At 48.6% G+C, this 15,681-nt stretch overlaps 1 protein-coding gene across 6 annotated transcripts in view; it reads left to right on the forward strand.

The window, feature by feature from the left end:
* The first annotated feature begins 9,468 nt into the window (after positions 1–9,468).
* Positions 9,469–15,681, forward strand: part of LOC8038847 — a 506,694-nt gene continuing 500,481 nt past the window's right edge. For 4 of the 6 annotated variants that reach the window (XM_029994759.4, XM_029994760.4, XM_029994758.4 and 1 more), the window contains exons 1-2: positions 9,492–9,588; positions 12,376–13,895. In XM_029994759.4, coding sequence (XP_029850619.3) covers positions 13,729–13,895 — 167 coding nt within the window. In that variant the 5' untranslated portion in view covers positions 9,492–9,588; positions 12,376–13,728. Of the gene's footprint in view, positions 9,589–12,375; positions 13,896–15,681 lie in introns of all 6 variants that reach the window. The other 2 variants (XM_040221860.3, XM_040505070.2) reach the window with 2 other exon arrangements.

Below are 15,681 nucleotides of genomic sequence, written 5' to 3' on the forward strand. Positions count from 1 at the left end.
TAATATTCGGTGCTCTCTAAAGAGCGGAGCAGAGTGACTCCCTCTGGTAAGGGGCATTTTCAATTAAGCCCAATGCCTTTTTTTGGATTATGTGCATTGTTTCCATATCTGTCTTTGCTCTGGTTTTCCATACAAGAAGACAGTAGTGAAGAAGTGAATGAACTCAAGTATAATACATAGATGCTTTTTTGTACCCGTGAGGCAGTAAATTTCTAAATCTAGAGATAATCCCGATAGATCGTGAGATTTCCATTCTTTCTCTCTGCACATGGAAAGACCAATTTAGAGTTTCCTGAAACAAAACAGATAGGAACTTATGTGATAAAATACGTCCGATGATTTTACCTTGAAATCGAATTGAAATTTTCTTGAATACATTTATTCCGTGGCCGAAATATATTATACTTTTTTTTTTTTTGTGCTCAATGGAAGTTGGTTTACTATGAGCAAGGATGATAAATTTTCCGGCCACGCGTTGGTTTCGCGATCAAGTACTGCTAGGCTTATTCCAGAAAAAGAAAGAGAAAATGGGATTGTGCCATTAGCATATAAAAATATATCTGATGAATAAGAATACATGTGTAGTTAATTTCTGCATATCACATCTTGAACTCCTTTCAATCAGTGTGTCTTTTTAACAGCTTTATAATCGATGTTGACGTAATTTTAATGCCTGACTTCGCGAAAGTATGTTTTTTTGTGAGCTCGCAAATGCGCATTGAGAGGGATATCCTGAACGCCGGCGTCGAACGATCTTTACGGGAAATAGTATTAATTTTTTTAATCTGGACCATCGTAGAGCGGGCCACCTGCGGTGACGACGCGTTCCCTACTGTTGGGTATATAGAACGACTCAAAGGGCAAGCGTCTGTTCAATAATGAAGTGCGTTCTTGTATGTCGCGGGTCTGTATGTCGTAGATAAAAGAGTCGTCGTTTCGACAAATATCGACGTTCGTCGCTCCGAATAATAAATGCGCCGGAAAGAGACGTCGACGTCGTCGCAAGGCATCGAAGCGTCGATCAGCGCTTCCGGGAAGTGGCTTGTCTCGACTCGACGCTGAGGAGTCGCGTGATTCGTGTCGAAGCGATTTTTCAGTTGTCGATACCATTTGTCATAAGTCTTCCAATATTTTCTCGAAGAGGGTGTGCACGCGTGTATGTGCGCGCGTGCACGCGTGTATGTGCGTGCGTGCGTGCGAGCTGTATGTGTGATTGTGTGCGCGTCTCTGTCTGTACCTGTGTGTGTGCGTGTCTGTGTGAGTGTGCGCGTGCGTATGTGTGCACGCCGGCATGCGTGTGTAAGCCTGTTTGTTTGTTTCTTTTTTGGGGGGGGAGGGGGGAGAAGAAGGAGAGGGGTCTGCGATCGAAGTACTTTATTTCCTACGTCATCAGTCGGAGGCTAGTGCCAGGAGTAAACTGGACACTTCTGTTTTCCCGAAAAAAAAATGATAAAAGAAAAGAGAGAGAAGTAGCGTGGGCGGATGTCCGCTGTGGATGTTATTAGCGCCATAATACTGGATCGATTTTCTGTGGAGTGGCGTTTCATATTTCGTTTTCCCCCGGACACGGATGGGGACGTTTTTCGATTGCCGCCGAGGGCCCGATTGAATCGCGGAAAACGATGTGGGTCGCTGATGGAATTGTTGAGGGAGCCTCGCTTCTTCTTGCCTACAGCGGAGAGTTACCAACTGCGCTGAGGTTGGGTGTTTAACACCACGAACACATACTTTAATGATGCAAGAGGGCAATTACATAAATACGGTGAAGATAAAACAAACAATAACCGGCTGCCAAGCACGTCTCACATATAGTCACAACAGTTTGAAAGCGACGCTTGTTAGACTGCTGCTGGAGGAAAGCAGGGGAAACGGCGTTAGCAGACCATCAACGCTTGGGCCACCTTCTCGCAGCTCGTAATGCAAATGCGGGGCCCGTGAACCATATGACCCCGATCGAGAAGTTTTTCTGTAATACCGGCTCTCTAGTGGCTACTGAATAAAAGTAGTGCTCACGATGCATCGCACAGGTAACGCGTTTGACTTTCAAGCTCCATTCTCTTCCAAGACCCATTCTAACTCAACGATTTTTTGCTCGTTCACGGGTTAACACCAAGGCCTCCAGATCGCTCGTCCACAACTCTCCTGTCTGATCAGGCCTGTTGGTATAGACGATTGCAAGCTGGGCGACTGGCCGCCGCCATGTCTCTGCTCGAGCAGGCACGCCCGTGCGATTACGTGCTTGCCAAAGCTACGTTCACCCGCGCGTTGCACGCGCTTGCACGCATGGGGCACCACTTGTGGCGCCATGCTTGCAATTGTCTATAGATCTCGTTGGACCTTAGTATTGACACCCATTAACCAATAAAAACAACAACAAAAAAAAAAAATCGAGGCTCATGTCACAAGCTACAGATAACAGCCTCAACGGTTCAGAATCCCGGGATCAGAACCAGACCTTAAGTAGCGAACGCACTCAACCTACTTCGCTGTTCAGAACCTCGACCAGGAACACGAAGTAGGCTGCCTCGCCGGGCCACAACGCGTGGACGAGGGTACAGTAGGGAACTCTAAAGGCCTGTTCCCGCATGTAGTGGAGCGCCGCAAGCGTAGCGCTGACCTCGCGCTTTTGCTTTTGTATCGCACCAGCTTTTGTATCGCAGCGTCAGAACTGTTGCTCCTGGCAGACGATAAGTAGCTGACGACGCGTGAGCAACGCTACATCAGCGCTTCGCTGCATTGGAGAACCGGTCTCCGCAGTTAGACACGCCTCCGACATTGCCCGCAGACTGTCTTTTGCGTAATGCACTACTGTCCGTTGCAATTCAAGAAGGTAGGGCGAGGGTAAGACGGGCCGGGGAGGTGGAAATAGACGGAACGCTGGAGAAGAGAGGGAAAAACCTCCTTCTCTCTTTAGCGTTCCGTCTGCTTCCTCCTCCCCGGCCCATCTTACCCTCACCCTACCTTCTTGAGTTGCAACGGACTACAGTAGAAGAGCTTGTAGTTGGGCTACTTGGGTTGCAACGGACTATTGTAGCCTGAGCGCAGCTTAATGGGGCCCTGCAACAACTTTCTGACTGTTTTTTTTAATTTGCACCGAACCTGAGTGCACTGAACGTAGTAACTTAAAGAAACATTTCTTTTCTCAACTTTTGCTTTTTTAAAAGTTATAGGCAAATTAGAATTACAAAAACAAGCAAAACATAACCTCCTTCATGACGTCTTAGGTCCTGGCTTGAGTGGCCTTGAACTAGAGTAGGAGTAGTGAGCTCATCGAGCGCTCACGGCTGCCGCACTCCGTGTTGACGGTTCGCGAGGGCGCCACTAAAGCACGTGTTGGATAGGCTGAGTGAAGCGGGCGGCCAGGGCGGCTCGCGTTGCATTCGCTGCGCGATTAAGGACTAATTTGGCATAACACTTCATCGGCCACAAACGACAGCAAACACGGTGTAAAGATCAGTTCAGAATGGTAGCCACTTCGCGCTGCCATACCGCCAAAGGGCCAAATCGCCAGCCAAGCCCGCGCCGAAAGCCTTCGGAACGCTCGGAACCGGTCGGATCCTTGAGCCGGTATACACCAACTCATGTTTACAAACAAACCGGAGCGCCCCTAGCGGACGCCACCGGCGCCGCGCATGCGCGATGGGGGTGTGGGCAAAAAGCTCGCCGTCGCCCATAAACAAACCATTGAAATGCGATGTTGTCGGCGTCGGTGTGAGTCCCCCTGCCCTTTTTCGCGTTCGAATTGTTGATTCTACGTCTTCCTGCAGCGATCTCTGACTACTTGAGCTGTGTTAGCGAAATTACCGAGGCTCGTTACACCGCGAAACTTCGCGTGAATAATGTGACATGTGGCGATTCATTCCGCGTGGACGCCGCAGTATGTACGATAAAACTTGATTCGCATGATGAGATTTCGCTCGCAATTTTCAGTCGCGACGCCGCTCGGGCTGCAAAAGCTTGTACCGTAGCTGAGATAGTCGACGTTGATACTGAAAATCGCAAGTAGAATCGGACTAAGTCAATTAGGCATAGCAAGTCAGTGATGGTCACTCGTTACAATGATCATCTCCTTGTATTTACTGTTTACATCGAGCCTGCTTACCAACCTTCAAACTTAAGTCTTTTGAGGCCTGCACTTACTTCGTATAGCAAGTACCGGGCCAACATTTAATCAACGGCCGGCGTCGTCTAAGAGAGCAGACGACACGCAGAAACGTTTGAAAGAGCAGACGACAGTTCGAACGATCAGGCGGCCGTTTGAGCTTGAAGACGCACTGAACGTAGTCCACAGGTTGTCCGCACAACTTAACAGTTTTCTGGCGTTCATGTAGGAACAAAACAAATAAATCTGATGACCACAAGTGTCCGTGAATTCAACCCAAAGTGCTTCCCGCCCAAGCAATCGTTGTCCGACGGCGTCTGCTTTTCCCTTTTCACGGCACATATCCAGATTCTCGGACGAACCGAGCACGTGAAAATTGACCTTTAAACCTTTCTCGGCACTTTTGGTACGGCCCCAGTCGCGGCGTTTTGACGAGAAGGCAGGTTTTTGTCTGGTTCCTTTCAAAACAACGCAGGAATACACGTCTGGCATGGGGACTTCTGCCCACAGCCCCAGACCGGAAGTGCGACCGACGCGCCACCACCGCGCCGTGACGTCACAGAGATGAGATGGTGTATAGGCTCCTTGCATTGACGTCACATCGCACACATTTGCACACCAAGTAAAAGGAGGAGAGGGAAGCTGCTTTTGTAAGAATTTTGAGTGACGGGTTAATCTTCTATAATCTTCTGGGAGGAGAATAGCGACGCCTGTGCAAATCCGGAAGGCACAAAGGAGGGTCCTGATAAGAGGGGAGCTCCTTCTCCCCCTCTTCTCTGGAGGGTATCGGAAATGACGTCATGTGCAAGGAGCCTATACGACCGCGGCGTCGCCGCGTAGATCCGGGACCTTTCTAAGCTCGCTGTTCGTCAGAGCCTCACCCCACTAGCCTTTTCGAGTATGCGCCGTTTTTTCCGCCGCTTGGTGGCGGGTTTGTCGACGAGTCTTTTCTTGGTTCCGTACTTTATAAACTGCATTTGTTTCTTTTCTGATCTATAAAATACCGAACAAAAACTACTTTCATACATAATTGAAACGGTTCGCGACACTTATATTTTGTATTTCGACTGAAAAAGAAAGCTTTTAGCGGCTCTGACCAGTAGTAAGCCCAGGACCAAAGACGTCACATTTTGCGCGCTTTCGGCAACGCGGGTCGCCCTCGTCGGTGGAGGAGGTTTCTGCGCCGTCCGGATAAAAAATGACGCACTGATACTTAGTTACTCTCTCCGTGCCCGCTGGCTTGCCCGAACCCCGAGAGACGTGGAAACCGCAAAAAGGTAGACGCTTAAATATGATTGCAGGGCCCCTTTAAAATAGCAGGCGCGAGACGTGCACAAAAGCCCCGCGTATATGATTGGCCCGCAAGCATAGCGAGGGGTCTGTGGGGTCAACAGACGGGGGCGGTTTCGCTAGGTTGCGAAACGCCCTGACACTCGTTGACGGATGCATCCCTGGTGGATTACAGTGTCTGGAAAACTCTCGCCTCGAGTCATGGGGCTGCAGACTTGCGGAGCCTGAGAAAGGTTTCCGCGCGTGGTATAAGCCCGGGGCCCGACATGCAGTGTGCAAGGTGCGCACCTGTAGCACACTTACACTCATTTTTACCTCGGAAACTGTAGTAAAAAAAACATCCGGCTTTTAGTGGAGCATGATTAACTTACCCTTTTACGTGGAGAAGCAAGATATATGTAGGTGTATTTTATGTGAGATATATGTTATTGAGACGTACAGGTATTAAACGTCAAAAGCATCGCTTTTTCATTCGACAACAAAATCTTGTAGACACCACTTTGCCCGGCGTATGAACAATGCGCAAAATTGCCTATTATCTTGATGGGAAACCGAGTATGGTTATGTGAGTTCCTTAGGATGCCTTTATGATGTCCTAACCTAACGTTCTGGGGATGTCCTGAGGACGTTCGTGGGGCATCCCCGAACGTTAGGACGTCCTAGGGACATCCTAAGGATGTTCACAGAACTAAGTGTGCTGCTAAGGCGCAAACCGTAAACGGCATGTTCGGCCGCGTGCCGAAAATGAGACCACCTGTATGCGTCTGGCGTGGACGAGAGAAAGTTTTCGCAAATTGTTTCTCACGCCGGTTTCCGCAGGCACTAATCCGCTTCGGATTCGCGTCTCGTATAATTTGTTTCGAGGTGGCAGCGCGAGTTCTCGACACCTACTAATGCCAACGAAAAAAAAAAAATTTAAAGTCATAAATGGTTTTACCAAAATGCTCTATCCTCTTTGGAGTACTGTTGTGGAAAGCAGCAATGTCCTGCGTGGCTAGCTGTCGCAGTGGCAATCCCTAATGCTCGGCAGTATAAGCCCGACTGATCTGTGAGACCGGAACTGGCCTGACAGTGTTTTTATAGTTGTATTGAGTGCTACTTGTAAGCTTTTCGTCTAAATTGCTAAAATTGTTGTTTTTGTCGTTTTTCGCGATATTCAATATTTCATATAAGTATGCCTCAGCCAGCACGTGCAAATTTGTTATGAGCCAATTAATGACTGCACACTTTGCCCCCGCGGATAGGTGCAAGAATAGGAAAGAGCAAGTCAAGTCAAGAAGTTGTGAAAAGTTCCAAATGGTTAACAAATTCTTCTCGACAACTCAAACCAAACATTGTCAAAAAAAAAAACTTTAAACTTTTTTTTTTTTTTTAGTGTGGAGCAATTAGTTTTTATTCGAGATTTTGCACTGGATGATAAATGATTCTAGGCAGAAGTGTTGCTGATGAAATGAACAATTTGTTCCGATATCTTGGGATCGCCCGCTTTCAAACTCAAAGAAAAATAGGATGCCCTAAGTTTTCTGTTGTTGTTTTCAGAATTATGCATTCCGTACACAATGAAGAAAGGGTCGAACGATCCGCAAACACCTAAAAATCATAAAATACATTTTTGATTCTTTACTCAAGATATCCAGTTGCGTCAATCCGTCTATATCTCTATATTTTTTTTTCCTCTTCATACACAGTCACGGGGTCATACATATGCCCGCCTCCGTAATCTCGCGCCCAGGAAAGCGTTTCGGGTTTGAATTGAAAATTATCCGAATGTGGGACACGCCAGGCGTCCCAAAATCTCTCGCGTCGTATATGCCACTGAGTCCACCGCGTCGCCAAGGTTGCGGGGCGTCGGTGCAAGCGTAATGACGGTGATTTAGCAGTTTTTGTCCAAGTTGTTTCGCGGGCTCTGAAAATGGCGGGGGTGGTTTGCGGAGCAGCGAGTAAAAAAACGTTCGAACCCGAGCACACAAAGAGAGCCTGACCGGTCTGCTTTTCGCTAATGACCGCCGCTGCTTTCTGTGCAACCCTCGCTCGCACGGATCGGAGTGTCTGGAATGGGCGCTGGTGGAACCTTCCTTTCTCTATTTTTTTCCTCACCGCGGTTTACTGGTTTTCTTTATAGATATATATTCTTGGAGGTTTTGCGGAGCGTCTTTGCGCGAAGTGTTTCGACCGAAGGCCGACGTTTCCTTGTTTCGGTTGCCTCTTTTTTTTTTTCCCCTCCTTGGTACTACCTGAGCGTGTCTACAAAGGAACTCTCGCTATTTCGCGAATGCGGTTCGTGGCCCCCGAACTAAATGCGCGGCTAAACTTCCATTCAGACGCATTTTATTTCACTCTTTTCTTCCTCTTCCTCTCTCTCCCCTCTCTCTCTCTATTGTTATATCCAATTCTAAATCTCACGTCTCCAATTTCTTTTCTAGGAAAGTATCGATATTTATTAAATAAAATAATGAGGAAAACATAAGCGTGTGTTATTCTGAAATGCTCAGTATGACCTTTATTTCCGCTCTTGTGTCAGCTTTTAGATTATTTTAATTGAGCGTGCATATATGCCGTTATCGCATAACCACTAATTGTGTAATTGTGTACGTTCTTATGATTTACAAGGGTACGTGCGTAGTTCAGGGTAAGTGCGTAGTTCAATGCATTATTCATCGCGTACATATTTCATAATTCTAAGTCATTTTTATTATACATAGTATCCTATAGTATAATCTAGCCGGTCACCTTAGTGGGAACATGTTCTTCACTTCAGAAAAAAAACATTGAATTGAATGCGCACAAAAGTCGATCTCATTCCTTTTGTTGTTTCAATCATGTATGTTCAAAAGGGACACTATTGTGAGGGAGGATAGACGATTATGAAAATGGCAAGAAATGTATAATTAAAACGGCGTGCAAAATATTCTGTCATCAAATAAACGTGACCACCGGGGCCACTGCCATTTCCAGTGGGCCCGTTCGAAGACCGGCTGATCAAGGTGCCGGCATGAGGCGGGGTTACCGCAGGGTTGGCGAGTTGGCGCCGTGTCATTAAGGTTTAAAGGGCAGCACTAGAGTGGATTTCGACAACGCAGCCGATTTCCCCGATATATCTAAGGAAATATTGGTGTCCTGATGTTTGGTCGCGTATTTTAATTAATGAAAAAGCCACGCATGAAAGTAATTAGGTTATTTTTTTTTTCTTTATGACGCTCAGGGCACGTAGTTTGAGTCATCACCAATAAAGAAGCAACCTCAAAATATACTTTAGTGCTCTTTTACGTCGCACACTTGAGGTAACCCGGTGACGTCAATTATATTGTTAATCTTACGTCCTCTGCGGGAACATACTATGCGCTCGTGGTCGGGCTTGGCGCGTACACAAAATACGAGAGAGAGAGAGAGAAAAAAAGAGAAAAGTTTATTTATTATTAAGTTCAGAGTACCCACGTGACCTAGAGAGAATAAATCATAGAACACCCTGTAAGTAGTTGCGGTCGATATCGCTTTCTGAAGACACTTGTTCGCTTTCCCTGTCTGTAGGCGACATACAGAGAACGACTAAACAGCCCGTTTCTCCGTCCGACTCGCAGAAAATCGGCACGGAAGTAACAGAGTGGGTGGAATGAAAGACGGAAGACCGCTATGCTCCTTGATGCGGGCCAGAAATGCCCTCTCGTGCTCCCAAAATCGAAGTGGCTGGCGGCATAGAAGAGGACCCGGTATTATTTGATGCGCTTTCCTTCATCCCGCTCTTCGGTCTTCAGCCCGGATCGAAGTGGAAGCAGGGGAACGGTCGGGGGCTACTTCCATTCATCCCTCTCGTCCTCGCAGCAAAGACGCCGGAAGAGAAAAAAGCTCGTAAAACACCCTCAATTCTCGCCACCCCAGCTTTTCGATCCGAGTGCCTGTTGAGCGAAACGATATTTATTGGTTCGTATCAACTACTGCCCTCTGTCGTTGCCTCTGAGCAGCTCACCACCTCGGTTCTATTCGCCGGTGCCGCCGGGCTGCATTTAACTTCGGCAGGTGGCGCTACCGTGGCTTCCGTTTCTCCGCCTCTTGCGCTTCGTGTTGCTTTTCCGGCCGACGGGCTTGTTGCCGCCCTGATCGCGGTGGGAACGAGCCAGCCACCCCCGGGAAGCGGACCTGCGCCTGCCGTGGCTCGCCTTCGTTCGTCGTTTCACGTCCAGGGCCGGTGCAGCGTTCGAGTGAGTAGTACGGCGCGGGCGCGTCGCCTGCCCTGAGGATTGGCTCGCTTTAGCTACCCACTTGTTTGCTTAGCTGAGTGGTCGGGCGGACAGTCGCCGTGCGCTTTGGGGTGTGTGAGGCTTCCGGGAAGCATTCTTGCGGATTCTTTTTTGCCTGGATTGAAAGTGAAGGTCGGGGAAAGTTTGCTCTCGGTGTGTGCGTCGTTAGCGATTCCTTGTGATATTTTGCGTTCCGGGGAGAGGATGGTTGTTTCGTCAGTTGTGCAGCCTTTTTTGTGTTGCGCGCTGCAATGAAGCGACAGGTATCACGTGTGGTGCATGGGTGAAATACTGCGGAAGACAGTTTGCCAATGGTTTCTCGCTTTGCGTTTGCTCGTTTGTTTTGTCCTGCGTTTGCTCGCTCCGAAGTGTGTTCACACGTAGTTTCGAGCGGTTGAGCCGTGCACTTTATTTGAATTTTTATGTCTCGCTTTCGCCCATCTCCGTACATATAAATATGCGACCACTGGTTCATCCCAAGCTGTGCCTGCAGCGTGTGGAAGTCATTTAGTGCGCTAACATCTTCGTTCGTACTCCCCCGGTGACTTTTTCTGCCTCAGTTTCTTCGTACATACGTTGAAATAGACCTTGCGCGTATATGTGATGTCAGAATCGAATGAAGGGATGTCAGCGGCAAGACGTGGTTATGGGACGATACACTAGAATAGAAGTAGAAAAACGGTCTCAAAATAATTTCTTGTTCCCGGTGCCAGCTGTGCGAGTGCGACGGAAATGTACTTTTTCAGATAGTAAAATTTGTTTAAACATATTTCATTCGTACCAATTGGCTTCGCTGAATGAACATGGGTTTGATTTTATATTAAAACCTTCATGACGAATCGATGACTCATGTCAGACACTGCGTAGCTCAACAATTTTTAATATGCGTTGTAAGCTACTCGAATAAATAAATATAGAGCGATCCATATTTCTCTTTCAGATTCTTCCAACGTTTTGCATAGGTGCAAACAAGGTGTTTCCTATTCAGAGCCTCCGTATGACGAGATTTTTCAGGCGTCCTCGTTCCTACTCTAGTCTTATTACAAAACCTTTTTCCCACTCGTATTAAGTTCTCGTACTATTTATCTTTATTGCCTTATTGCATTGGGTTTTTTGTGTTTTTTATAATTTTTTATTTTGGTTTTTGCAGAACTGCATTCTCGCAGAAATGGAGTGACCTGGTTTGAGCGGTGTGTTAGAGCACTTTTGTAGCGGAAACGTGGCGTGCGGTCCGCATCAAATTGCATCGACGCCATAGAGTAAATCACGTAGAGCGTCGGTAGAACTCGAACTTTAAATGCGCGGACAATACGTTTTCAATGCGTTTTAAGCCTCGATTCTTTTTTCTTCTTTTCTTTTTTTTTGACGTTATTGGCGCAGCGCGCGAACTGCGTATATGCCTTTCAGAAGACTCGAGTAAAAAGGGAACCAGCGTGACCTACGCCGCGTTATTGGTGACCGAAATGTGAAAAAGTTTTCGACGGTCCGAGAATTGCGGGAGCGATTGGTGGGACCCGGATACCATGTCCTGCTGGTCTACTTTCGCCGTCCCCCCGCCCCCGAGCAATGTGGTTTTGTAGTTCAGCCCTTTAGCGCTTTTTCCATCTTTTATCCACACCGTGAAGGCTGGTTCGCACAGTTGTGTTTTGCGTGTGACCGGCTGTGTTACGATTACTTGCGTTGCAGTATACGAAGCGTTGCTGCGAGAACCTCGTTTGCCAATAGCAACAAAATCTCCTCTAAAGCAATCATACAAGCGGCCGTAACACAGTCGGTAACGCTCGAACGGAGATGTCTGAACAAGCCCTAAATACATTATACGAAAAGATAGTATACAGATATACTCTCTTAGGCGTGTTTCTTCCTTAAATGTCGGTCCCGTCATATAGGTGAATAAAAAGAACTGTGTGTAGACATGTTCGAAACATGCATTATGCACATAAGCATGAGGCAAACAGGTGATTGAGAGTGAAAAAATTGTAAGGGTGCAGGCGAGCTGGTGGAAGTTAACCATAGTTTTGTTAGGCGGGTTAAACAAAACTAAGGTGATTGAGGTGTGCCCGAAAATAATTGTCATATATACATGTCTGCAGCGACACCGTGTCTCCTGTGTGAAGTATACGAGTGGCGTGATCGCTGTCTTAAAGGTACATTTCATAATGCTCGACCCGCGGAAACACTGCTTTCGAGCGATTTGGAGGGGAGAAAAACGAAAGCGAGCTTAGCACACGGAGTCTGTGCGGTACCTCGTGACGACTGATTATCGCGGTAAAGTTCGTTACCGCTTATTATACGGTTCGTCACACTGAATATGAAACTGAGAGATATCGCGTGCGATTTCTCTGCCCCGTTGAAAGCATTCGCATATAACACCAGGTCATATAAAGTTCACCCGCGATAAGTAAATTTGACTTTTTTTTTCATTTTGTTTGTTTTGTGTGCACTGAATGTTTCGCAGAGACATTCGAACGCGGCATCTGCAGCACATACATGCACACGCGCGCAGCTGCTGCAGAATCGCAAGTGAAAAGAAAAGGGAAAAAAGAAGAAAACCGAGCGCGATACGTGAACATTTAAAAAACCGTATGTTTCTCGCTGAGCTAGCTATGTGTCGGATATCGTCAAAACCTGCAGCTGCTTAAAAAAAAAAGAAGAAAAAAATTAAACAATATTTATTTTAAAGGATTTTTTTTTGTTCACCATTTGTTGAATATGTGACGTGACGCTTGCGTCATCTTTTCTCCTCAGGTGACAGATCGAGCCAACATGAGACGCCGGGGCCAGTGACAATGGATCGAGCGAACGACGCACCTCCAGGCCCCGTGGACGGCAACGCAGCGCACAGCTGCCACCCTGCCTTCTTCTTCTAGCACGGCCGTGCCTTGAGCGACCTCCCGGGGGACACCCTCCGAGAACGCAACTGGGAGCACCGGAACGCCTTTACGAATCGTCGGCGCGCACATATATACAAAACCGAAAAGGCGGGGAGAAGAGATTCTCTCCCTAAGCAGAAACGGAAGTACGTCACTCTGAGAGACGGAGGTAGGCACTTTACGACGTCGACATACGCAAGCCTGAAGCTCGAAAGGTTGTGAGAGAAACTTCGACGAATCTTCCCGCCGGCTAGTGTTTGACGGAGCTGCGGAAACAAAACGAGCTTCGCAGAGAGAGGGAGAGAGGGAGAGAGAAAAAAGAAACGAACGAGAAACTTCACTACCTGGGCACCCGCCCACCTGTCGCTGATCGATCTCGAGTGTTCTCAAGTCGGTCGTTCCGTGTATGAGTGTGTGTGAATTGTGCGCGAAGTGTATCGGGAGAAAAGCCCGAAGAGCCGCTGCGAGGTCCACGGGGGGATCTAACGGCCAGACGCGCAGTTCGCCAGGTATCAGTGTCAATTCTATCTGCAGCGTGGATACGAAAATCCCCTTCCCACTGGTCTTCGTCTCCGAGTAGCTTGACCCTCCAAAAGTGCCGATTGTGTAGCGAAACGGAAGGACATTCCGAGGAGTGTCGCCAAGACACGTCGTGACCGAAGGGATTGTGCCTCTTCAAGCGCCCTGCTAGCGCCGTCCTGCTGAGTGCGGGCCCTTACCGAAGCGACTCCTTCTGAGTGTAGCCTCTTGCTGAGGCGATTCCTGCTGCGTGTGTCTCTTGCTGAATGGATTTCTGCCGGGTGTGTTCCCTCTTTACAGCAGTTCCTCCAGAGTTTCACCTCTGTTGAATGAATTCCTGCTCTGTTTGGGCCCTCCTGCTGAATGTAAGCCATTGTGAAGCGACTCCTTCTAAGTGTGGTCCTTGCTGAGTGGGTTTCTGCCGAGTGCTCTCCCTTGAGGAAGCAATTCCTAGTGAGTGCGGACCCTTGCTGAAGCGATTCCTGCTGAGTGCGGGCCCTTACCGGGTGCGGGCTCTTGCTGAGTGCGGGAAGTTGTCTGTGCCGGTGGTCTCCTCGTGAGCGAGTCTAGCCAGGAGGTGGTGGTGCTCGAGTGCGCGTCGAGGGCACGACCCGCTCCGACGGCCGTGCCAGAGTGCCGCGGAGGCCCCGGCCATGGCGACCAGCGTCGAGGTCAGCAGGAAGGCGCGCTGTGGCCCCGCGCCGCCAGAATGCACCTGGCGGGCCGCTTCTTCATGACGCCCGGAGTGGCCCGGGGGCCGCCGGAAAGAGGCATGGATCTGGACCTGAGTCAGCTGACCCTGGCCGAGAAAGAGGCCATCCTGCGCGTCATCAAGCGCGACGAGGCCCTGCGAAAGATGGAGGAACGGCGCATCCTGTGAGTACGGTTGAGCGCACTTGCCTGCTGGTACTTTGTCGCTGCTGTGCCGTTCGGACGCCATTCGTGTACATCATCGAACAAGTCTCGCGTCAAGCCTCAACGGTGGCGCTGCTGTCGGCGCGGCGCATGTGCGCAGGCGCTTGACTTCACGCCTACATCTGGTATGGGCATTCGCGGACATGTTTGCAAGCAGGGTTGCCAGGTTTGGCTACTTTGCGCCTAATGGACCACTTTTTGAGGTCCACGGCTACTAAAGATTCAGGTTGGCTACTTAGCTAATTTCTGGCTACTTTTTAACGCTGAATCCCAGCCTGAATTTGTAACGCCATGACACTTTTGCATAAACGATTTGAGTGTTTTGAAGAATCTAAATAGCAGTTGGGCGGGATGTTGTTCGTGAACCGCGGATCGCAGTTTGTTCCGCCCTGTGCAGTAAAGCGAAACCGTGTTATAGCTTCATCCAAATCAGCCAATCTCATAAAGCATGCGGAAATAAGGATGCATCGCAATAGAGTAACACCCAACGATCAGCAGCGGGAGGGTGGTGTCGTCGAGCCTGCTATTCGACTGAAACAAAATACAACAAAAAGTTAGCTCTGAAGATTGCTCTATTCTCCGCCTGCCACTTGCCCATAAAGCGCCTGCGTGAACTTTCGGAGCTACTGAACTTCATTTTTACTTATATATTTTATGTACAACTTCCTGTGATATATACTACTACTTTTATATTGTTACTCCAGCAAGAAAAGCGAAAACAATGTTGCTCTCTTTTTTGCGCGTATCAGAAATAATACCCGACGTTTTTGCGTGTGTTCGCGTGTTGGCTACTGTTTGGCTACAAAAAACACCCTCGGCTCATGTTGGCTGCTTTTTTTACTACTCTTGGCAATTTTTTAGCTTGTTTTTTCCTCCAAGACCTGACAACCCTGCTGGCAAGCAGCGTGTTGCTCTATAAGATAGGTAAATATAAGGGTGAAATTTGAAGAAATTCTATAGCGCGGAGGCCAGTAGGTCTTCTTCAGTGTTAGTGTATAAGTCTATGAATGTTTTAATGAAGATCAGCTTGAAGTGAAGGCATCTAAAGGACTGTCCTCGCTCGCATACAAGCGGGCCTCCGGCTTTTGCCGTGCACGGCTCCTTTGCATAAAGGACATTTGACCGCTTCGTGCCTTTGTAAAACTATTTCGTGGGGATGAAGTTCCGTTACCTTCGTTATAAGGCACATCCAAGAGCAGGTGTAAAAGTTCCCAAGATGTTGGACGCTAAGAAAAGAGCTTCAAAGCGGCCGAAAACGACTGAATGACATCACTTCCTTCCGGCTAAACTGCCATGCCCGCCAAAAAGTCAGAGGACTCTTTGCCTCGAAGGAAGGCAGCCCGGTGATGCCAACCTTCACCTCGAATGTAGTGTTTGAAAGCTCTCGGCATCGCCTGTCATTTTCGAGATCTTACAATTCCCTTTTTATTGGTTTCTCGACACAAACCTCTAGAAAGGTGTGAGCGCGTACACCCCGTCGATCGCAGTGTTGACGAGTGGCTCGCGTGCGACTACAATGGCCCGCGGCCGGGCGTTTCGAAACTTCGTCACGGGTTCAGGTCAGTGGCGTAGTGTCGCCCCAATAACCCCCCATCCCTAATTCACTCCGCGAGATCGCAACCAACCACTAAAGCGTGTAGGGGGCAGGGGGGTGGGAGAGCAGGGGGGGGGGCGGAGCGGTGCGGCGGGGCGCGGCGCGGCGCGGCGCGGGGTACGTGCTGTTAGAGGTAGCTCCCTCTCCCCCCGT

This window comes from Ixodes scapularis, unplaced genomic scaffold (assembly GCF_016920785.2).
Source record: "Ixodes scapularis isolate PalLabHiFi unplaced genomic scaffold, ASM1692078v2 PGA_scaffold2__306_contigs__length_199485367, whole genome shotgun sequence".
In the NCBI taxonomy this organism is placed as follows: domain Eukaryota; kingdom Metazoa; phylum Arthropoda; class Arachnida; order Ixodida; family Ixodidae; genus Ixodes; species Ixodes scapularis.